This window comes from Haematobia irritans, chromosome 2, assembly GCF_050003625.1.
Source record: "Haematobia irritans isolate KBUSLIRL chromosome 2, ASM5000362v1, whole genome shotgun sequence".
Classification (NCBI taxonomy): domain Eukaryota; kingdom Metazoa; phylum Arthropoda; class Insecta; order Diptera; family Muscidae; genus Haematobia; species Haematobia irritans.
Genome location: NC_134398.1, coordinates 151,485,984 through 151,510,249, shown reverse-complemented (window position 1 = coordinate 151,510,249; position 24,266 = coordinate 151,485,984). Strand labels below are relative to the sequence as shown.

Genomic DNA, 24,266 nt, shown 5'->3' with positions numbered 1-24,266 from the left:
GTTTCGAACAGTCCCTATATGATAAACTTGAAACATATTGGACACAGTGGCGTATGGGCTCTAAAGATGTTCATGTCTATACATCATACGCTCCGTAGGACGTCATTTTTATGAGCATCCGCAGTTTCCACTCGTGCCAAAAATAATCTATCAAAATTTTAAGAAAATTTTCCCAGTTCCTATATGGTAAACTTGACACATCTTGGACACAATGGCGTATGGGCTATAAAAATGGTCATGTCTATACCACATACGCTCCGTAGGACCTCATTTTTATGAGCATCCAAGGTTTCCACTCGTGCCAAAAATAATCTATCAAAATTTGAAGAAAATTTTACAACAAATCTATTTTTTGGGTGTACAAATATCCTATAAATTGTAAATGTGACGAGTTTTAAAACAATTTTAGCTTGCACAAACAACGGGACTACATCTACAAAAAGGGGAACTCACGCATAAGGGCTCGTATCAAATAACAGAGAAATTAAGATTTTGAAAGAAATTGCATTTTGTCATAATTGTATTTCTATAGAAAATGTTGACAAAATTTTATTTCTTTAAAAAATTTGTTCAAAATTTTTATTCCTAAAGGAAATTTTATCACAATTTTATTTCTATAGAAAATTTTCTTAAAATTTTATTTCTGTAGAAAAATTTTGTCAAAATTTTATTGCTATAGGAAATTTTGTCAATTTTTATACTCCGTGCCACACTGTGGAACAGGGTATTATAAGTTAGTGCATGTGTTTGCAACACCCATAAGGAGACGAGATAGGCATATGGTGTCTTTGGCAATATTGCCTAGGGCCGGCCCCTGAGTCGATCCAGCCATGTCCGTCTGTCTATGAATACATTTTGGTGATCAATGTCTAGGTCGCAATTTAAGTCCAATCGACTTCAAATTTGGCACAAGTTTTTTGATTTTGGAAGAAATCGGTTCGGTTTTAAATATAGCTCCCATAAATATCTTTCTCCCGATATGAACTTATATCGCCCCAGATTTAGATATAGCTCCCATATCATGTTTTCTGTTTTCGTCAAAATTGGCCAAAAATATCCACATTTTCCTTGTAAAAACGTCAATGATAAGTCGAAACTTGTTAAAATGACTTTTTACACTTCTGCAAAATTGCCTAAAAATTACTTTAGATTTAAATGTTTCCCATATTTTTATACCCTACGCCACACTGTGGAACAGGGTATTATAAGTTAGTGCCTATGTTTGCCACACCCAGAAGGAGATGAGATAGATACATGGTGTCTTTGGCAAAAATGCTCAGGGTGTGCTCCTGAGTTGATATAGCCATGTCCGTCTGTCTGTCTGTCCGTGAACACATTTTTGTAATCAAAGTCTAGTTCGTAGTTTTAGTCCAATCGACTTCAAATTTGGCACAAGTATGTGTGTTGGCTCAGAATAGAACCCTATTGATTTTGGAAGAAATCGGTTCAGATTTAGATATAGCTCCCATATATATTTCGCCCGATATGGACTTCTATGATCCCGGAAGCCAGAGATTTATCCTAATTTGCTTAAAATTGTTTTCACAAGAAGAACAATTAGTACCATAGTCAAGTATGGCAAATTTTATTGAAATCGGTTCAGATTTAGATATAGCTGCCATATATATCTTTCGCCCGATATGGACTAATACGGTCCCAGAAGCCATAGTTTTACCCCAATTTGGTTGAAATTTTGCACTACGAGTACAATTAGTAGTGTAGTCCAGTGTGCCAAATTTTTTTGAAATCGGTTCAGATTTAGATATAGCTCTCATATATAGCTTTCGCCCGACTTACACTCATTTGCCCAAAGAGGCCAATTTTTTGCTCCGATTTAATTGAAATTTCGCACAGGGAGTAGAATTAGCATTGAAGCTATGCGTGCCAAATTTGGTTGAAATCGATTTAGATTTAGATATATCTCCCATTTATAGCCTTCGCCCGATTTACACTCATATGACCACAGACGCCAATTTTTTGCAGGGTATAATATAGTCGGCTCCGCCTGACTTTAGACTTTCCTTACTTGTTTTGTTCTATAGAAATGTTCGTCAAAATTTTATTTCCATAGGAAATTTTTTACATTTTTATTTCTATAGAAACATTTTGTGAAAATGTTATAGCTATAGAAAATTTTGTAAAAATTTTATTTCTATAGAAAACTTTGTCAATTTTTTTTCTATAAAAATTTTGTCAAACTTCTATTTAAATTTTTTTGTTCTATAAAAATTTTTGTCAATATTTTATTTCTATACAAAATTTTGTCAAAATTTTATTTCTACAGAAAATTTTGTCAAAATTTTATTTCTGCAGAACATTTTGTCAAAATTGTTTATGTTAGCCTGATATCAACGCAGGCTGGTTTTTCGTCTAAATCAATTGCTTTACATTAATTACAATTTTAAATGCGTGCTAAAGATTAAGGAATTGTTGTTGTTATGTTATTGAAAAAAAACCAGATACCCATCTTACAAGCCTGACTATACATATGTTTCAGTGTTGGCTAATCCACATTTCCATAGTCTCTAGTAAGATCTGGCTGGGTGAGGTGATTCAATTTTGGGTCTTATATGCTAATTTCTTATGGAAATTACAAAATGTTATTTCTATAGAAAATTTTGGCAAAATTTTATTTCTATAGAAACATTTGTCAAATTTTTTTTCTATAGAAAATTTTATCAAAATTTTATTTCCAATGAAAATTTTGTTAAATTTTTTTTTTCTACTGAAAATATTGTCAAAATTTTATTACTACAGAAAATCTTGTCACAATATTATTTCTATAGAAAATTTTGACAACATTTTATTTCTTTTGGAAATTTTATAACAATTTTATTTCTATATGTCAAAATTTGATTTCTATAGAAAAATTTTGTCAAAATTTTATTTCTATAGAAAAATTTTGTCAAAATTTTATTACTATAGAAAATTTTTATTTCTACATAAAACTTTGTTAAAATATGATTTCTATAGAAAATTTTGTCAAAAAATTTTTTCTATACAAATTTTAAAATTTTATTTCTACAGAAAATTTTGTAAAAATTTTATTTCTACAGAAATTTGTCAAAAACTTTTATTTCTATAGAAAATTGTGTCAACATTTTATTTCTATAGAAAATTTTGTCAAAATTTTATTTCTATAAAAAATTTTGTCAAAATTTTATTTCTATAAAAAATTTTGTCAAAATTTTATTTCTATAGAAAATTTTATCAAGATCCTATTCCAATAAAAAATTTGTTAAAACTTTATTTCGACTGAAAATGTTGTCAAATTTTATTTCTACAAAAAATTTTGTCAAAATTTTATTTCTATTGAAATTTTTTCAATATTTTATTACTATAGATAATTTTGTCAAAATTTTATTTCTATAGAAAATTTTGTCAAATTTGTCACAATTTTATTTCTTTAGAAAAGTTTGTCAAAATTGCATTTCTTTGAAAATATTGTAGAAATTTGATTTATATAAAATGTTAATTTATTTTGTTTTGTTATTGTCGATTTCTTCTTCAATCATTATTGTATCGATGATTTGGTAAAGAGCAAGTGCTATGTTTTTCCACGTTTATGAATTCAAACGCAGAGACTGCGTTTGGATAGGTTCGACTGTTATTTAAATTAGGTTTAGTGAATTATCCGAGATTTTTTTATTAATAGGTTTATACAGTCGTTGCATGTCTAAAGGACTTTGCTTAAAATAATTTGACAAACATATTTCTTTGCTGTTGGTTGAGCTAATTTGGCAGTTTGGATTTAGGCTGAAATCAAAAAAAAATCTACAGAAAATGTGTGAAGTAACTCTTAGTTGGAGAGAAATATTTTGCAAAATCTACCAAAACATCAAGAATTCTACCATTCTACAGTAAAACAGTAAAAAAATCTATTTTTTTGGTAGAATTCTACCAACTGTGGCAACCGTGTTAGCATCTCGTCAATTTAAGGTAGAGTTGTAAACATGCGAGATATTTCAATCACGCTCACTTACACTCAAGAAGTGAATATCTACCACGCAAAACTTCTAACGGTTTACGCTCCTGCGCACTCTCTGCGGTGATTCAAGTTACCTGCTACCACGTGGAAATTTTAAAGGAAACTATTTTATGTTAAACCTGGTGGTGGATATTTAAGACTTGGACAGTGCAAACTTAAGATTTTCTTTTTTTGGGACCTAATTCTGTGTTTTATTGCGATCTGGTACAATCTTAATTGTAAACGATTTGGTTTTAACCTTATTCTTGACATTGCGAATAAGAAAAATTCAGAATATTTAGGGTATTTCCAGACAAGTGAAACTCCGAAAATCAGTCCACATTGACCGAAAATCAGTCCACATTACTCTGAAACATTCAGAAAGGGACGAGTTAGACACATTTGGAAAAATTGCTTAGGATCTGCCCTTAAGTCGATCTAACCAAGTCCGTCTTTCTGCAAACATATTTTTGTAATTAAAGTCTAGATCGCAGTTTTGAACCAATCAACTTATATTTGATTCATGGTGGATATTTAAGATTCGGCCCAGCCAAACTTACGGCCTTGTACATATGCTTGTTCATTCAATGTTTTGTTTTGAGAGAATAGGTCATACAGGTCTACCTTAAGTCGCACTTTGTTCACCTCAAATGAAAGTCTCTAAAACACATTTGAAGTGTACGAAGAACTTTTATTCCTTTCCCCTTGAATTGAAATGTGCATACTTGAAAACATGTTGCACATTCAATTTTACAATACATTCGACTTTCTTTACGAGCCTTTAATAAATTACTTTCACAATGGGGGTGGAGGAGATTTTAATGCAGCCGTTAGCATTTCACTACTCCCACAAATTATATTCAGTTTTATGGGCCATATGTTTAGTCTTTCATTGGGAGCAGCAGGTAATTTGAGGATATTGCAAATTACATGGTGTACATGCAGTGTAGGGTTACGCTGGCAAAAGCTATGGAAGCAGTTATTTTCTAACGCACATTATACAAGATTAACAACTTAATACGAATTAATTAAATTGCCTACGCATTGTGGAAGGACATTGCAAGAGATGCTATGAAATTTCATAGAGTAACTGCCTTTTAATGCATCTGCCATAATGGAGATGCATTTGCCACCATATGGCTTTTGAAGGTTATGTCGTTTTGCACTTTTTCTTAGTGGCTGTTTTATGTTACCTCTATCTAACCGCAATTTTCATTTTCATGCTCATGTTTTTACAGAAACAAGCACCATGCAAGCGGATATATTGTCCTATTACCTTTCTGCATTCATCATCTCTGCCCTAGCGATATGTCGGACATGTGCTTTTGTGACCAAGCCAGTTAGTGGCCTAACTCCAGGCTCTTCGGTTGCAGCAACAGGTTCACATGCAACAAACGACAATGCCCTCAAGGATGCTGCAGAAATTTATGCATTGACTAGAGCCCAATTCATGGACTCTGTTCCCAATGGTAAAGTATCATTTAAACCGCATGACTTGGATGGGTTACAGGATAGAGCTGTTTATGATCCGGGTGATGGTGAGTAATGGAAATATTATGATTATCTAGCTTTAAGTAGAAATAGCATGGTACAATTGCAATTACATGTGTGGAGAAAACAAAGTCACATTCATTTGCATGAGTCAATATTACATTACTATGATAATTTCAACATAGATCAACTATCATATAAATTTGGATTTGATAAGTAAGTTTCAAGTTCATTTGGTCCACAAAAACAAAACAATCACTAGTCCAAAAATTTGCATTTCAATACAGAAAAAAGAATAACAAGTATACTAGCACAATGTACCAAATTTCAACTGACTCGGATGAAATTTGCTCCTCCAAGAGGCTCCAAAACCAATTCTCGGGATCGGTTTATATGGCGGCAATATATGATTATGGACTGATATGGACCACTTTTGGTATGATTCCCAAAAAAAAATTGGAAGTTCTTCCAAAGGCACAACTTTAAAAGCACTTCCAGAAGATGCACTCCCAATGATGTTCTTTATTTTAATTACCCAGGAAGTTCTTTTAATTAAATTTTTTATAACTTGGTTTTTTCATACTTTTAATGGATAATTTTAACTTTTTTTGTTTCAAATAGGTTAAAAACAGAGTAAGAATTCATAAAATAGTACAAATCATTTAAATTTTGTCGACAAATATGTTAAATCCCATCTGAAAAAATTGTGAATTTTTGAAAATATTTGAGGTCAAACATTTTCGACAAGCGTTAGGATCCATTAAAAATTATAAAAAAAATTGTAAAAATTATTTATTTGACAAAATATTACAGAATTTTTTAATTTACATCCAAAACATTGAATTCGGATCACACCTAAAGAAGTGATGCAAATTCAGTGCAACGGCTGTTGAAATGGAGGACTTCCGTCCTATGACAAGACCATGTTGAATTCATCGCTTCTGCGTCAACTTTGCACCACTTCTGGATCTAAAAAGAACATTTTCATTACTTTTTTGGTGACGCTTTTTTTTGCTGGGTTGTCAAATATCAAATATATATTTCAACCAGACTGGATGAATTTTGCTTCTCCAAAGGCACCGGAGGTCAAATCGGTTTATATAGGGGCTATATATAATTATGGACTAATATGAACCAAATCCTGCATGGTTATTGGATACCATATACTAATATCACGTACCAAATTTCAACCGAATCGGATGAATTTTGATCTTCCAAGGGGCTTCGGAGGTCAAATCTTGGGATCGGTTTATATGGAGCTATATATAATTATGGACCGATTTGTACCAATTTTTGCATGGATATTTGAGGCCATATATTAACACCACGTACCAAATGTCAACTGAATCAGATGAATTTTGGTCTTCCAAGAGGCTCCGGAGGTCAAATCTGGTGATCGGTTTATATGGGGGCCATATATAATTATGGACCGATGTGGACAAATTTTGCACGGTCATTAGAGACCATATATTAGCACCATGTACCAAATTTCAGCCGGATCGGATGAAATTTGCTTCTCTTAGAGGCTCCGCAAGCCGAATCTGGGGATCAGTTTATATTGGGGCTATATATACCTATGGACCGATGTGGACCAATTTTTTGCATGATTGTTAGAGACCATATACAAACACCATGTACCAAATTTCAGCCGGATCGGATAAAATTTGCTTCTCTTAGAGGATCCTCAAGCCAAATATATGGGAGCTATACGTAAAAGTGGACCGATATCGCCCATTTGCAATACCATCCGACCTACATCAATAACAACTACTTGTGACAAGTTTCAAGTCGATAGCTTTTTTCGTTCGGAAGTTTGCGTGATTTCAACAGACGGACGGACTGACGGACATGCTCAGATCGACTCAGAATTTCACCACGACCCAGAATATATATACTTTATGGGGTCTTAGAGCAATATTTCGATGTGTTACAAACGGAATGACAAAGTTAATATACCCCCATCCTGTGGTGGAGGGTATAAAAAGTTACAAATTTACCACAGGCTTCCTCAAATATATTGACTCAGTTTTAAAGTAAATTTCAATGTGAGCAATGCTTGCCAAGCTAAACAAGTACATATATATGGCCATAAGTTTGGCCCGGCCGTATCTTACATACACAGAAAAAGCGAAAAATTAACTGTATCATGCGAAAATTGGACTAAATTGTGTTCAGAGGTTTGAGATTAATTAAATTAACGATTTTTTTTTTAAGTTTTGAACTCCTAACTTCCATTTACGACATGTATGCTTCTCGAAGAGCAAAATAAACTATAAACAAGTATATACAGCACTAAGTTCGGCCGGGAACCATGAACCAAATATTAGGGTTTCCTTTGAAATTTCAGGAGGGTTTGAGGACTTGAGGACACTTCCCGAAGATAAATTTAAAGATTTCACCTATAAGGACTATATCAGATTCTGGATTTATAAGAACCATTTCTTTTAAGTTTTAGAGGAATCATTAACATCTCTTGTAAGTGTGCAAGAAAATTATAAAATAACGTCTTGATTTGAAATCTTAAATCTGTAGAAGTAAAATCTGGAAATTTTACATTGAGTTTCAAGCAATTTTCATGATCAGTGCGCCTTCTACACCCTCAAGAAGTGAAGTCGGTCTATATGGAGGCATTACCAAATGGACCGATAAAAACTTAATCCGATACACGTTTTTGTGAGCCTAAAATACCAGAATATTTACAATTTCAGGCAAATCAGATAAAAACTACGGTTTCTAGAAACCCAAGGAGTTAAATCGGGAGATCGTTCTTATACTAAAATATGGACCGATACTCACACACCTCTTTATGACCCGAAAATACCTCTAGATTTCCAATTTCAGGCAAATTGAATAAAAACTGCGGTTTCTATAAGCCCAAGAAGTAAAATCGGGAGATCGGTATATATGGGGGCTATACCAAAACATGGACCGATACTCACGATTTTTGGCACACCTCTTTATGATCATTAAATACCTCTAGATTTCAAATTTCAGGCAAACTGGATAAAAACTACGATTTCTATAAGCCCAAGACCCCAAATCGGTAGATCGGTTTATATGGGGACTATATCAATACCTGGACCGATATACCCCATCTTCAAACTTGACCTGCCTGCAGACAAAAGACGAGTTTGTGTAAAATTTCAGCACGATTGCTTCATTATTGAAGACTGTAGCGTGATTACAACAGACAGACAGACGGACATCGTTATATCGTCTTAGAATTTCTCCCTGATCAAGAATATATATATACTTTATATAGTCGGAAATCGATAAGCTTTCGAAATGATATAGTGGTCGGTCTTCCGCCGAGGCTTAAAACGTTCTGCAATTGAATCAATGCATATTCAACATGATAAAAGTGGACGGTGTTCTGCTGGGGATTAATACATTTCTATGGAAAGAGTCCAAGATATTTACAGAGTCTAAAGTATTTTTGTATTAGATTTCTACAGAGAGTGAGTGATAGAAAAGATAGAAAAGGGGTTTAGGACTTTCATTCGGGCTCATTTTCCTGCGACCCATATATGATCAGATATTTCGTTCACAAAGATGAATATGGTACTAAATTCGAAAATAGTTTAGCTCTCATGACAATCAAATTTTTTATGATGAATCTCGTTCATTTGGAACAAAGTTTGATTTCCTTTTAACCCTGCTGTTAGGTTAAAAAAAAACTTACGAATACCAGGTTAAGGGACCATTTGGTCCATACTATAATTTTAATGGCAAATAATCATATAATAATCATAATATTCATGCCAAATATATGACAAAACTGTCTAGATTACCTCAACAAGGATTCTCAGCCCAGTTATTGTCAAGTATACGTACAACATGCACAGCTTCAAAGGCTTCCAAAAATAATGCAACTTCCCATTCTGGTACTCGGAAGCGTGGAAATTGTGCTTGCTGCAAATCAAAGTGTGACGTAAAATGCTCCATTTGCAGCAAATTTATTTGCAAAACTAACCAAAAACATTGTGCATTACTTGTAATGGACAATATGTACAAATAAAAAATAAAAAATAAATTATAAAGTTTTTAAAAAAATATCAATAAAAACTTACTATGGACCAAATGGACCACTAACCTATGATTAGTGATTTTGTGTTTTTTTTATTTGTATTGGGTAAAGTTAGAATTTTTTTTTGTGTATACTATTGTTGTATAAAATGAACCCATTAGGCGAAATTTTTTGTCAATATATACCACCGATTCCAAGTTACAAAGAAAAAACAAGTATATACGGCCGTAAGTTCGGCCAGGCCGAATCTTATGTGCCCTCCACCATGGATTGCGTAGAAACTTCTACGAAAGCCTGTCATCGACAATCGAATTACTTGGATTGCGGTAACACCTGCCGATGGCAAGGTATCTTAAAACTTCCTAACACCGTAATATATTCCACATAGTCCATACGTGGTATATATTAAACTAAAAAGGCCGATTAAATACGTATATAATTAAGTTTAAAGTTTCTATAGAAATAAAATTTTGACAACATTTTCTATTGAAGTAAAATTTTAACAACATTTTCTATTGAAATAAAATTTGGAAAAAAATTTTCTATAGAAATAAAATTTTAACAAAATTTTATTTCGATAGAAATAAAATTGTTCCAAAATTTTCTATAGAAATAAAATTTTGACAAAATTTTCTAAAGAAATAAAATTTTGACAAATATTTCTATAGAAATAACATTTTGACAATGTTTTCTATAAAAATAAAATTTTGGTAGATTATTTTTGGCTCGAGTGGCAACCATGATTATGAACCGATATGGACCAATTTTTGTGTGATTGGGGATCGGCTATATATAACTATAGACCGATAATGACCAATTATGGCATGGTTATAAGCGGCATTATACTAACGCCACGTTGCAAATTTCAACCGGAACGGATGAATTTAGCTCCTCCAAGAGGCCCCGGAGGACAAATCTGGGGATCGGCTTATATGGGGGCTATATATAATTATGGACCGATATGGACCACTTTTGGTATGGTAGTTAGAGACCATATACCAACACCATGTACCAAATTTCAGCCGGATCGGATAAAATTTGGTTCTCTTAGAGGCTCCGCAAGCCAAATCGGGGGATCGGTTTATATGGGGGCTATATGTAATTATGGACCGATATCGACCAATTTTTGCACGGTTGTTAGAGAACATATAATTACACCACGTACCAAATTTCAGCCGGATCGGATGAAATTTGCTTCTCTTAGAGCAATCGCAAGCCAAATTTGGAGGTCCGTTTATATGGGGGCTATGTGTAAAAATGGACCTATATGCCCCATTTGCAATGCCATCCGACCTACATCAATAACAACTACTTGTGCCAAGTTTCAAGTCGATTGCTTGTTTCGTTCGGAAGTTAGCGTGATTTCAACAGACGGACGGACGGACGGACATGCTCAGATCGACTCAGAATTTCACCACGACCCAGAATATATATACTTTATGGGGTCTTAGAGGAATACTTCGATGTGTTACAAACGGAATGACAAAGTTAATATACCCCCATCCTATGGTGGAAGGTATAAAAAAAATGGACCAAATGGGCCCAACCTAACAGCAGGGTTAAGTGTTCTATTTTCGATCCATAGATAAAGGGTGTAATCTAATCGCCCAATCTTACCTTACTTATTTCCCTCACGTCATTTGAACACCCTTGTAAGAATGATTTTATAATAACTTTTCTATGTTATTGATACCCTTACATCACAGATTTCCTTTTTTTTGCACAACTTTCTATGAAAATGTGATATGAATACAATGTTGATAAGCCTCTTGACTTATTTAACACATTGAGATGTGAGAATACACCCACGTATGCTTTCGAAATCTCATCTCCAAATGAAATTGCAAACATTAGCAAATGTAACAGCATCGTCATCATCCACAACATCATATGGATGGTCACGGTAACATACAAGAGGAATATTAAGAACATACTAACAAAATAAATAAATAATCATCATGGTAAATAAATTTAATATAAATACAGACTCGTAACTAAATATCAACCAAGGACTAACTACACCACAATTCCCAAAACAGCAAACCTGAAATGAAAGCATATAAAATTCATAGCAAAAAATCAGTGACTTGGAAACTGGAAAGTCTGGACAAAGGAGAACAAAGCACGATGAGCAAAATTAATGTGTGTATTAGCAGTGGTGCAAACATTAAAAAAATACGAAAGGGATAAACTGGAACAGAGTCGCCTAATCAGTTTTAATTAATTTATATGACAATGGAAATTCCCCAAATCGGTGACCAATTTTCCTGTAGAATTGAGAACAGTTGACAACACCGCTAAGCCAAAAATCTTGCGTTGACCACCAGATTTCTACCAGAAGTTGGATAGAAACGGTAAGACCAAATAGGAAATTATATGATAATACAGATGAATTAGAAGTTGTGTGGATTGGAAGGAAATATTACAAGGTGTTAGTACAGCCAGTCGGTTTGTAAGTTAGTTAACTCCTCGAAGCAACGACTATCATCCACGAAATCACCATAGAATGAATGTGTAGAAAGAGAACATAATGATTTACAATGAGAATTATGTAAGCAAGAACTCCAGTGTTGCCACCAGTCAGAACAACGCAGGATCCTGGCAGACAAATTTACCAAATTGGAGCGAAACTTGGACATACAAATGGTTGTATATCGCATAAATATAGCATAAATGATATAGGTAGCGTAATGAGAACCAAAATTTTGACTTTGCACAACTGTTGCCACAGTTGGTAGAATTCTATCATAAATAGTAGATTTTTTTACTGTTTGGTAGATTGGTAGAGTTTATGATGTTTTGGTAGATTTTGCAAATTAGTCCTCCCCAACTAAGAGTTATTTCACAAATTTTCTATAAAAATAAAATGTTGACAAAATTTTCTATAGAAATAAAATTTTGACAAAATGTTTTATAGAAATAAAAATTTGACAAACATTTTCCGCAGAATTAAAATCTTGACAAAATTTTGAAAAAAAAAAAAAAATTTAAGTAAAATTTTGACAAATTTTTCTATAGAAATTAAATTTGGAGAAAATTTTCTGTAGAAATAAAATGTTGAGAAAATTTTCCAAAGAAGTACAATTTTGAGAAAATTTTCTATAAAGATAAAATTTTGATAAAATTTTCTGTAGAAATAAAATATTGACAAATTTTTTTATACAAATAAAATTTTGCAAGTTAAAATTTTTTGTTTGGTAGTTTTTTGATAACTTTTTCTACAAATTTTGCTAGATTATTTTGGTCTCGAGTGGCAACCGCCACCAAAAATTGGTTATTCTTTTATCGAAATTTTATACCCACCACCATAGAATGGTGACGGGGGTATAATAAGTCTGTCATTCCGTTTGTAACACACCGAAATATCGATTTCCGACTATATAAAATATATATAGAATCTTGATCAGGGAGAAATTCTAAGGCGATATAACGATGTCCGTCTGTCTGGATGTCTGTTGTAATCTCGCTACAGTCTTCAATAATGTGCTGAAATTTTGCACAAACTCGTCTTTTGTCTGCAGGCAGGTCAAGTTCGAAGATGGGCTATATCGGTCCAGGTTTTGATATAGTCCCCATATAAACCGACCTCCCGATTTGGGGTCTTGATCTTATAGAAATCGTAGTTTTTATCCAATTTGCCTGAAATTTGAAATCTAGAGGTATTTTATGACCATAAAGAGGTGTGTCAAAAATGGTGAGTATCGGTGCATGTTTTGGTATAGCCCCCATATAGACCGATCTCCCGATTTTACTTCTTGGGCTTATAGAAACCGCAGTTTTTATCCAAGTTACCTGAAATTGGAAATCAGGAGGTACTTTAGAACCGTAAAGAGGTGTGCCAAAAATGGTTAGCATCGGTCCATTTTTTGGTATGGTCCCCATATAAATCGACCTCCCGATTTGGGGTCTTGGGCTTATAGAAATCGTAGCTTTTATCCAATTTGCCTAAAATTTAAAATCTAGAGGTACTTGAGGACCATCAAAAGGTGTGCCGAAAATGGTACGTACCGTTCCATGTTTTGGTATAGCCCCCATATAGACCGATCTCCCGATTTTACATCTTGGGTTTATAGAATCCGTAGTTTATGTACAATTTGCTGAAATTGGAAATTTATAGGTATTTTAGGTCCATAAAGAGGTGTGCCACAAATGGTGAGTATCGGTCCATGTTTTGGTATAGCGCCCATATGGACCGATATCCCGATTTTACTTCTTAGGCTTCTAGAATCCGAAGTTTTTATCCAATTTGCCTGAAATTGGAAATCTAGAGGTATTTTCGGGCCATGAAGAGGTGAGCTGAAAACGGTGTGTATCGGTCCATGTTTTGGTATAGCCCCCATAAGAACGATCTCCCGATTTAACTCCTTGGGTTTCCGTAGTTTTTATCCGATTTGCCTGAAATTGTAATTATTCTGGTATTTTAGGCTCACAAAAACGTGTATCGGATTAAGTTTTTATCGGTCCATTTATCACAATGGACTGAATAGTCTAAGTGAGCCTGAATCTTAATCGGGCTGCCACTTTAACTTTAACCTTTAACCTATCGGTCCATTTGGTAATGCCTCCATATATACCGATTTCACTTCTATAGAGGGCGCACTGATCATGAAAATTGCTTGAAACTCAATGTAAAATTTCCAGATTTTACTTCTCGGGTGAAAATCTACAGACTTAAAATTTCAAATCAAGACGTTATTTTATAATTTTCTTGCACACTTACAAGGGATGTTAATGATTCCTCTAAAACTCAAACAAAAATGTTTCTTATAAATCCAGAATCTGATATAGTCCTCATAGGTGAAATCTTTAAATTTATCTTCGGGAAGTGTCCTCAAGCCCTCCTTAAATTTCAAAGGAAACCCTAATATTTGGTTCATGGTGGTGGGTATTTAAATATATACTTGTTTTCACATAGATTTAGGCACAGTCCCCATATTTGTTCCTCCAATTTGAGAAAATATGGCCCAAATAGCCACATTTGCCTTGTAAAATCGTCACTGCAAAATACAAAAGCATCTAAAAATGAATAAAATTTTCCTATACCACTAATACCTATCGACCGATAAATCGTAAACAAACTTTTGCTAAATTGAATAAAAATGGATTTAGATTTGAATATTTCCCATATTTAAACATTGCGCCATATTGTGGAACAGGAAATTATAAGTTATTGCCTATGTTTGCACTCAGAAGGACACGAAATAGGCATATGATGTCTTTGGCAATAAAGCTAAGGGTGTGTCCCTGAGTCAATCTAGCCATGTCCGCCTGTACGTCCGTCTGTCTGTGAACACATTTTTGTGATCAAAGTCTAGCTCCAATCTACTTCAAATTTGGCACAAGTATGTTTTTTTGGATCAGAATGGAACTCTAGTGATTTTGAAAAAATCAGTACAGATTCAGATATAGCTCCAATATATATATATCTTTCGCCCGATATGCACTCATATGGTCCCAGAAACCAGAGTCTTCCCTGATTTAAATCTTGCACAAGGAGTAGAAATAGAAATCTTAGTATGCATGCCAAACTAATGGTGTTTTCTTTTCTGAAAAAAGTGCTTTGCCTTCATTTTGTCTGTACAGAATGCGCATTTTTAAAATGTTACCAGAAACCTAAAAAAATGCTATCATTTCAGCGGGCAGAAAAGAATTCAAAGAAGGAAACAGGGCAATCGCAGCACTCTCGTTTGTTGGCAGTGCTGAAAATGCCCGTAATTTGCCTCTATGCGTGGCGCTATTTTCACAACAGAATTCGAAGCCTTTTCGCACTTTTGCATGTTTTTTTAGAAAAGAACCTAAAGAGTACATTTTCCGGGCAAAATGCAAAAAAGTGTGCATTTTTTACAAGAAAAGAAAACGCCATAAGATATAGCTCCCCTATAAATCTTTCGCCCTATATGCACTTACATGGCCCCAAAAGCCAGAGTTTTACCCAGAATTGAAACATGTACCAAATTTCAGCCGTTCGGAAGTTAGCGTGCTTTCAACAAAAGGACGGACGGACGGACATGCTTAGATCAACTCAGAATTTCACCACGACCCAGAATATATATACTGTATGGGGTCTTAGAGCAGTATTTACAAAAGGAATGACAATATCCTATGGTGGAGGGTATAAAAATGTAAATCAAAACGAGAAATGACCCAACATATTATGGTGAGTAGTCCAATATGAACAATGCGTAGACGAACGGCGAACGAGCAGCATTATGGGTTTCGATTTTTACATACACGGACTATATAGTCAAGTAAATAATTAAGATGTTAATACAGTACATACAAATTTGTCAAATACGAATAAATCTATGGGGAAAACTTACCCGGTCTACTATATAAGTTAACTCTGTTTGTAAAGGTATTTGTGTTTCAAAAACATTAATATTTTTAACACAAAAAAAAAAAAAAAACAAATAGAAATCATAACTTGTACTGTAGAGACAAGTGGCTTGGTTAATATTAGAGGTGTGCACATGTGTAATATTTTACTCACGAACACTTACGATGAAAAAATCTTATTCACGCACACTCACGCAAGATATTTTTTGGTAGGACTCACGCACGAAAATACCGTGGCTAACGAAAAATACAGTGACTCACGAAAAATATCGTGACTCACGAAAGATGTCGTGACTCACGAATAATATTATGAGTAAAGTACCTTAGCGACGTGCCTGAAAACATGAGCATGATTAAAATCGAGAGCTTTATTAAATTCTTAACATCCAAGGTATCACTAAAATTGTAAATGAATTAACTTGTAAGCGTTTTATGTCCATAGGCAAGATTACTTTACTGAGCGTATTTTTCCGAAATTCGTTACTCACGCATATTCACGAAGAAATTGTTTTCGTGACTTACGCTCACGCGCGACATTTGGTTTGTTAATCACGCTCACGCACTCTCACGTCGATGACATAATCGTGAATCACGACCCACGCATGAGTCACGAAAATGTTTGTCAGTCACGACAATTTCATGTCACGTGCACACCTCTAGTTAATATACCACCATGGGAGTAGCAAGCGGATCCTGGTGGGGACCAAACCTCTCACCAGAGAAAATTTCCTATACTTGAGGAAATTGACAATTTTTGGGGATGGAAGAGTCCTAATTTGGAGATAAGAGCAAGAGAAATATTGACAATACTGTTAATGGGTTCGAGAGTAATATTTCCATACGTTACAAGTGGAATGACCGAGATAGTTTACCCTCAGCCTATGGGAAGGTATAAAAATTATTTCCGTATAATTTCAATAATCTCGCCAACTTGTTTCATTTATATATTTTTGGTCTAAAATTCCAATGATGTGGATGCGCTCAGACGTTCCCCAGGGACAAATCAAATCTTAGCTACGCCAATGTATACCACTAGAGGGTTTCCAATCTCATTTCTTCAAAGTATGTCACGAGCACCAGGAAAAACAAAAGAAAAAGTTTACTGATTTTATTGCCATTATGGTTGAAAACTAATACCAGCATTAGTTAGAAAATTTAAATGGAACTAAAAACGAAAATAAGTACACATGTCTAATGTGAAAGCATTCCAGAAATTCTACCTGAATAAACAAGAAGCTATTGTGTTTTTATTTCTCTACGTAATAACATCTCCAAGGCAAATATAAATCCTGATTACGTCAATTGTATTGTTAACAGTTAACCGATATATTATCATTGGTTACGTGAAAATTAATTAACTATGAAAACAATAGGGAGATGATTTTATTTTCAATTGTAGCAGCCTACTCAACAAAAACAATAAAAGAGGAACGTAGGAAAATAGCAGCAAAGAGTGTTAACTATTTATGGCGTTAGAAACCAATAAAAAAACTTTGTTCGTCTAAAATTTTATTTCGAAAGAAAGAATTATTTTTTTAGAGATCAATGATCTGTTTCATTTTCTACGAGCCACTTGAAAAAAAAAAAAACGGATTATGATATTTTGACTTTTTCCTGGCTGTATTAAAACATACTATTTAGTGGTAGAAAAATATTCGGATTTGCGATTTTGTTTGCTTTGTCTACCCCCCCAACACTTGCAAGCATATAATGTTCATAAACTAGCATAACATGTTTGGGACATATATATTAATATGTTAGAACATATTTTGTTTGGGACATAAAATGTTTTAAATATAATATGCTTAGATGCAAACTTTTATTAATTTGGAAATAGCCTTTAAACATATATGTGTTTAGAAAGAGAGACCTAGAGAGTATGCTGCAAGTAAAATAATGGAAGTAACCAATTGGCGCCTTAAAAATACGAGTATATCCACACAAAGAAAATTTCATTAAAACTTTTTACTATCAGTGTTTGCCCTAAGGTGAAACATAATATGTTTGAACAATACAAACAATATTTTGTTTGCACCAATATTGAAAATATGTATGCTTGAAGCAAAATGTGTTTGGCGTATATTTTACAGAAGCAATTTTTTTTTGAGTGTGTAAAAAATTTTGTCAAAATTTTATCTCTATAGATTTTTTTTTTCAAAATTTTATCTTTATAAAAAATTTTGTCAAATTTTATCTCTATAGAAAATTTTGTCAAAATTTTATCTCTATAGAAAATTTTGTCAAAATTTTATCTCTATAGGAAATTTTGTAAACATTTTATCTCTATAGGAAATTTTGTAAACATTTTATCTCTATAAGAAATTTTGTAAAAATGTTATCTCTATAGGAAATTTTGTCAAAATTTTATTTCTATAGAAAATTTTGTCAAAATTTTATCTCTATAGAAAATTTTGTTAAAATTTTATCTCTATAGAAAATTTTGTCAAAATTTTATCTCTATAGAAGATTTTGTCAAAATTTTATATCTATAGAAAATTTTGTCCAAATTTTATATCTATAGAAAATTTTGGCAAAATTTTATCTCTATAGAAACTTTTGTCAAAATTTTATCTCTATAGAAAATTTTGTTAAAATTTTATCTCTATAGAAAATTTTGTTAAAATTTTATTTCTATAGAAGATTTTGTCAAAATTTTATATCTATAGAAAATTTTGGCAAAATTTTATCTCTATAGAAAATTTTGTCAAAATTTTATCTCTATAGAAAATTTTGTAAAAATTTTATCTCTATAGAAAATTTTGTCACAATTTTATCTCTATAGAAAATTTTGTCACAATTTTATCTCTATAGAAAATTTTGTGAAAATTTTATCTCTATAGAAAATTTTGTCAAAATTTTATCTCTATAGAAAATTTTGTCAAAATTTTATCTCTATAGAAAATTTTGTAAAAATTTTATCTCTATAGAAAATTTTGTAAAAATTTTATCTCTATAGAAAATTTTGTAAAAATTTTATCTCTATAGAAAATTTTGTCAAAATTTTATCTCTATAGAAATTTTTGACAAAATTTTATATCTATAGAAAATTTTGTCAAAATTTTATATTTATAGAAAATTTTGTCAAAATTTTATCTCTATAGAAAATTTTGTCAAAATTTTATCTCTATAGAAAATTTTGTCAACATTTTATCTCTACAGAAAATTTTGTCAAAATTTTATCTCTATTGAAAATTTTGTCAAAATTTTATCTCTATAGAAAATTTTGTCAAAATTCTATCACTATAGAAAATTTTGTCAAAATTTTATCTCCATAGAAAATTTTGTCAAAATTTTATCTCTATAGAAATTTTTGACAAAATTTTATATCTATAGAAAATTTTGTTAAAAGTATATCTCTATAGAAGATTTTGTCAAAATTTTATATCTATAGAAAATTTTGTCAAAATTTTATCTCTATAGAAAATTTTGTCAAAATTCTATCTCTATAGAAAATTTTGTCAAAATTTTATCTCTATAGAAAATTTTGTCAAAATTTTATCTCTATAGAAAAGTTTGTCAAAATTTTATCTCTATAGAAAATTTTGTCAAAATTTTGTCTCTATAGAAAAATTTTGTCAAAATTTTATGTCTATAGAAAATTTTGTCAAAATTTTATCTCTATAGAAGATTTTGTCAAAGTTTTATCTCTATAGAAAATTTTGTCAAAGTTTTATATTTATAGAAAATTTTTCAGACTTTTATCTCTATAGAAGATTTTGTCAACATTTTATCTCTATAGAAAATTTTGTAAAAATTGTATCTCTATAGAAAATTTTATCACAATTATATCTCTATAGAAAATTTTGTCAAAAATTTATATCTATAGAAAATTTTGTCACAATTTTATCTCTATAGAAAATTTTGTCAACATTAACATTAAAAATATGTAAATTTTAATGGCATTTTCTTTAAGTATATTGTGGTTGGTTTAACATAGGAGATATAGCTAATCTTTTCAATTCCAGACTTTAATATTTGGAATTATTATACATTGAAAAGCTAATTTATTGTAACCCACAACAATATGTCATGGAAGATATAAAGTATGGATTTATTTCCATATAAAATGTCTTCTACCTACGCCGTATCAACAGAGTAAGAATCAATAGTGACCCTTCAAATAGTCAATATTGGTTTAAATGTGTAATATTCTATGATACATCTATCCATACATTTTAATTACGAAGAAAACTGTTCATCCCAGGCGTATTGTAAATAATGTCCGCTGTCAATGGCATCAACAGGTTAATGATGATTTGGCTTAGGGATATGAAATGTGATTCATAATTCACAATTCCTTAGCCAATTCCTATTAATATATGCTAAAATATTCCCAATGAATTGAATGGAATGTAAATAGAAATGTTGCCTGACCTTTTCCTTTTTAGTTGTGCAAAATTTAATTTAACAACTCAACCTTTAGCAACAGTAGTACCTGTGTCCAAAGTTACTTGAGGCGTAACAAGTAGTTGGGAATGATTTGTTTGGGATTAATCCCAAATCCATTTTCACCATCTACGCATTTGTTTGAAAACCGTTTTCTAAATAAGTGGATGGAAAATTAAATATTCAATTGATTTTAAATGAATTTGAGGACCAATTATACCATTGAGTTACGGGAAATGGTAAATAACCTTAAAATTTTAAAAATCGTAATGGAATACCAAAGGGATAAATTAAATTAGTTTGATTTGCAGAAAAGAAAAGGTAAATTTATTTCATGCCTTGCGTAGCATTTATTTCTCAGAAAGATTATGGAGATGTTCAACAATTGCAAAAATCTTGACAAGAGAACGTCTAACCTGTTAATTTATTGACGCAATTGTTGCCTCACAACAATGTTGTCAAAGATGTTGCTATGCCAAAGTGAATGCTAAATAGTCTCTAAATTCAAATATGCCAATCGGGACATACGCAACCAGCAAAAAATTTGGAAGTTGTTCCACGAATATTTCTATGTAAGGACATCCCGGGTCCTTCAACAATTTTTCCCACTTCTAATGAAGTTTTTTTTTTGGACTAGTGGACTAGTCATAGAAAATTTAAATTTTGGCTAATTAAATGTCGCAAAAAAGAATAGAAAATCAACAAAACAGTAAAAACATGATGAAAATAAAACTAAAGATTTCAAAACTGCGGGGATTTGAAACTGTGTCTGTTGACTTTTTCACTTTCATGGAAATTCATTTGAGAAGGTTTTGCAATTTACAAAAAATTTCAATTTTTTATTCATTTAAATATATATATATATATATATATATATATATATATATATATATATATATATATATATATATATATATATATATATATATATATATATATATATATATATATTATATATATATATATATATATATATATATATATATATATATATATATATATATATATGTATATGTATATATATATATATATATATATATATATATATATATATATATATATATATATATATATATATATATATATATATATATATATATATATATATGGGAACATAAAACTTTATATAACTCCCAACAAATTTGAAGGAGTTTAGATGGTATCGAAAATGGGTATAATAGACATTCCTTACTTGGTTTTCAAAACATTGTTGTTTTATGATGCAAATCATTGCCATTTTGTTATTTTCGATGTATATTTTTTAGAAATATATTTATACATGTATATGTATATATATATATATATATATATATATATATATATATATATATATATATATATATATATATATATATATATATATATATATATATATATATATATATATATATATATATATATATATATATATATATATATATATATATATATATATATATATATATATATATATATATATATATATATATATATATATACATATACATGTATAAATATATTTCTAAAAAATATACATCGAAAATAACAAAATATACATCGAAAATAACAAAATATATATATATATATATATATATATATATATATATATATATATATATATATATATATATATATATATATATATATATATATATATATATATATATATATATATATATATATATATATATATATATAATATATATATATATATATATATATATATATATATATATATATATATATATATATATATATATATATATATATATATATATATATATATATATATATATATATATATATATATATATATATATATATATATATATATATATATATATATATATATATATATATATATATATATACATATACATGTATAAATATATTTCTAAAAAATATACATCGAAAATAACAAAATGGCAATGATTTGCATCATAAAACAACAATGTTTTGAAAACCAAGTAAGGAATGTCTATTATACCCATTTTCGATACCATCTAAACTCCTTCAAATTTGTTGGGAGTTATATAAAGTTTTATGTTCCCATATTTTATATAATCTGAACCGATTTGTATAAATTTTTTAGACTTCTTAGAAAATCTCTAGACCTCAAATTAAAATCGGCTACTGCCCTGCACCCTAAAATAATCGCTTCTGTAACATATACTCCAAACACATTTTGCTTCAAGCCTATACATATAAAAAAATTTAAAAAAAATTAATTAAATTTTCTTTGTGCGGATATATGTTTAAGGCGCCAATTGGTTACTTCCATTATTTTACTTGCAGCTTACTCTCTAGGTCTCTCTTTCTAAACACTTATATGTTTATAGGCTATATCTAAATTAATATATGTTTGCATCTAAGCATATTATATCTACAAACATTTTATGTCCCAAACATAATATGTTCTAACATATTGACATACATGTCCCAAATATGTTATGCTAGTTTATGAACATTATATGCTTGCACTTAAAAATAAAGGGTGGTTAAATTGTAAGGGCCGATGTTGAATATGAACCACACCTAAACGCCAAATTTTTTTCCGAATTTTATTTGACATTTCTCTATTTTAGACTTACTCAATTTGTACCATGGAGAGATACACAATCCAACAACGTGTTAAATGGTTCCAAGAAATGGCAACAATGGATGATCAATTTTCGAAGAAAATCATCTTCAGTGATGAGGCACATTTTCACCTCAGTGGATTCGTCAATAAACAGAATTGCCGCATTTGGGCGAATGATAATCCAAGAGTGATTGTCGAAAAACCAATGCACCCACAAAGAGTGAATGTTTGGTGCGGTTTGTGAGCTGGCGGCATCATCGGGCCGTATTTTTTTCCAAAATGAGGCTGGCCAGGCAGTTACTGTGAATACTGTTCGCTATCGTGAGATGATAACGAACTTTTTATGGCCCGAATTGGAAGATATGGATGTGGACGATATGTGGTTTCAGCAGGACGGTGCCACTTGCCACACAGCTAATGAAACAATGGCTCTTTTGCGCAACAAATTCAATGACCGTGTTATCTCACGTAATGGCGATGTCAATTGGCCGCCAAGATCATGTGATTTGACACCGTTGGACTTTTTTCTTTAGGGTTATTTGAAAAAAAAAAGGTGTACGTCGATAAGCCAGCCACAATTCAAGAGCTAAAGGATGAGATAATTCGGCACATTAACGGCATAGAACCTCCATTATGCCTCAGCGTCATCGAAAATTTGGACCATCGGATGAAGGTGTGCCACCGAGGTCGCGGCTACCATTTCGCCGATATTATGTTCCATACATAATTGAGTAATACTAATATATCATAATAAATAAAATAATTTCCTAAATAGTTTGTGTTTTATTCAAAATCAACATCGGCCTTTGAAATTTTAACCACCTTGTGTTAAAAATTTGACTTCCAAGCATATAATTTTTACATCCCAACATATTAACAAATATATACGGCCGTAAGTTCGGCCAGGCCGAAGCTTATGTACCCTCCACCATGGATTGCGTAGAAACTTCTTCTAAACACTGCCATCCACAATCGAATTACTTGAGTTGCGGTAATGCTTGCCGATGGCAAGGCAGCTTAAAACCTCCTAACACCGTCTTCTAATTTGTAAGTAAGTCCATACGTGGTATATATTAAATCAAAAAATACCGATTAAATACGAATATAATTCAGTTTGACAAAGTTTTCTATAGAAATAAAATTTTGACAAAATTTTCTATAGAAATAAAATTTTGACAAAAGTTTCTATAGAAATAAAATTTTGGTAGATTATTTTTGGCTCGAGTGGCAACCATGATTATGAACCGATATCATATGCTGACACCACGTACCAAATTTCAACCGGATCGGATAAAATTTGCTTCTCTTAGAGGCCCCGCAAGCGAAATCTGGGGATCGATTTATATGGGGGCTATATATAATTATGGACCGATAGGGACCAATTCATGCATGGTTGTTGGATACTATATACTAACACCACGTACTAAATTTCAACCGGATCGGATGAATTTTGCTCCTCTAAGAGGCTCCGGAGGTCAAATCGGGGGATCGGCTTATAT

General features: G+C 31.4%; 1 protein-coding gene across 5 annotated transcripts in view; it reads left to right on the top strand.

The window, feature by feature from the left end:
• Positions 1–24,266, top strand: part of LOC142226555 (uncharacterized) — a 109,488-nt gene that overhangs the window by 54,949 nt on the left and 30,273 nt on the right. For all 5 annotated transcript variants that reach the window (XM_075296626.1, XM_075296629.1, XM_075296627.1 and 2 more), the window contains exon 2: positions 5,206–5,505. In XM_075296626.1, the coding sequence (XP_075152741.1) occupies positions 5,217–5,505 (289 nt within the window). In that variant the 5' untranslated portion in view covers positions 5,206–5,216. The remainder of the gene's footprint in view (positions 1–5,205; positions 5,506–24,266) is intronic.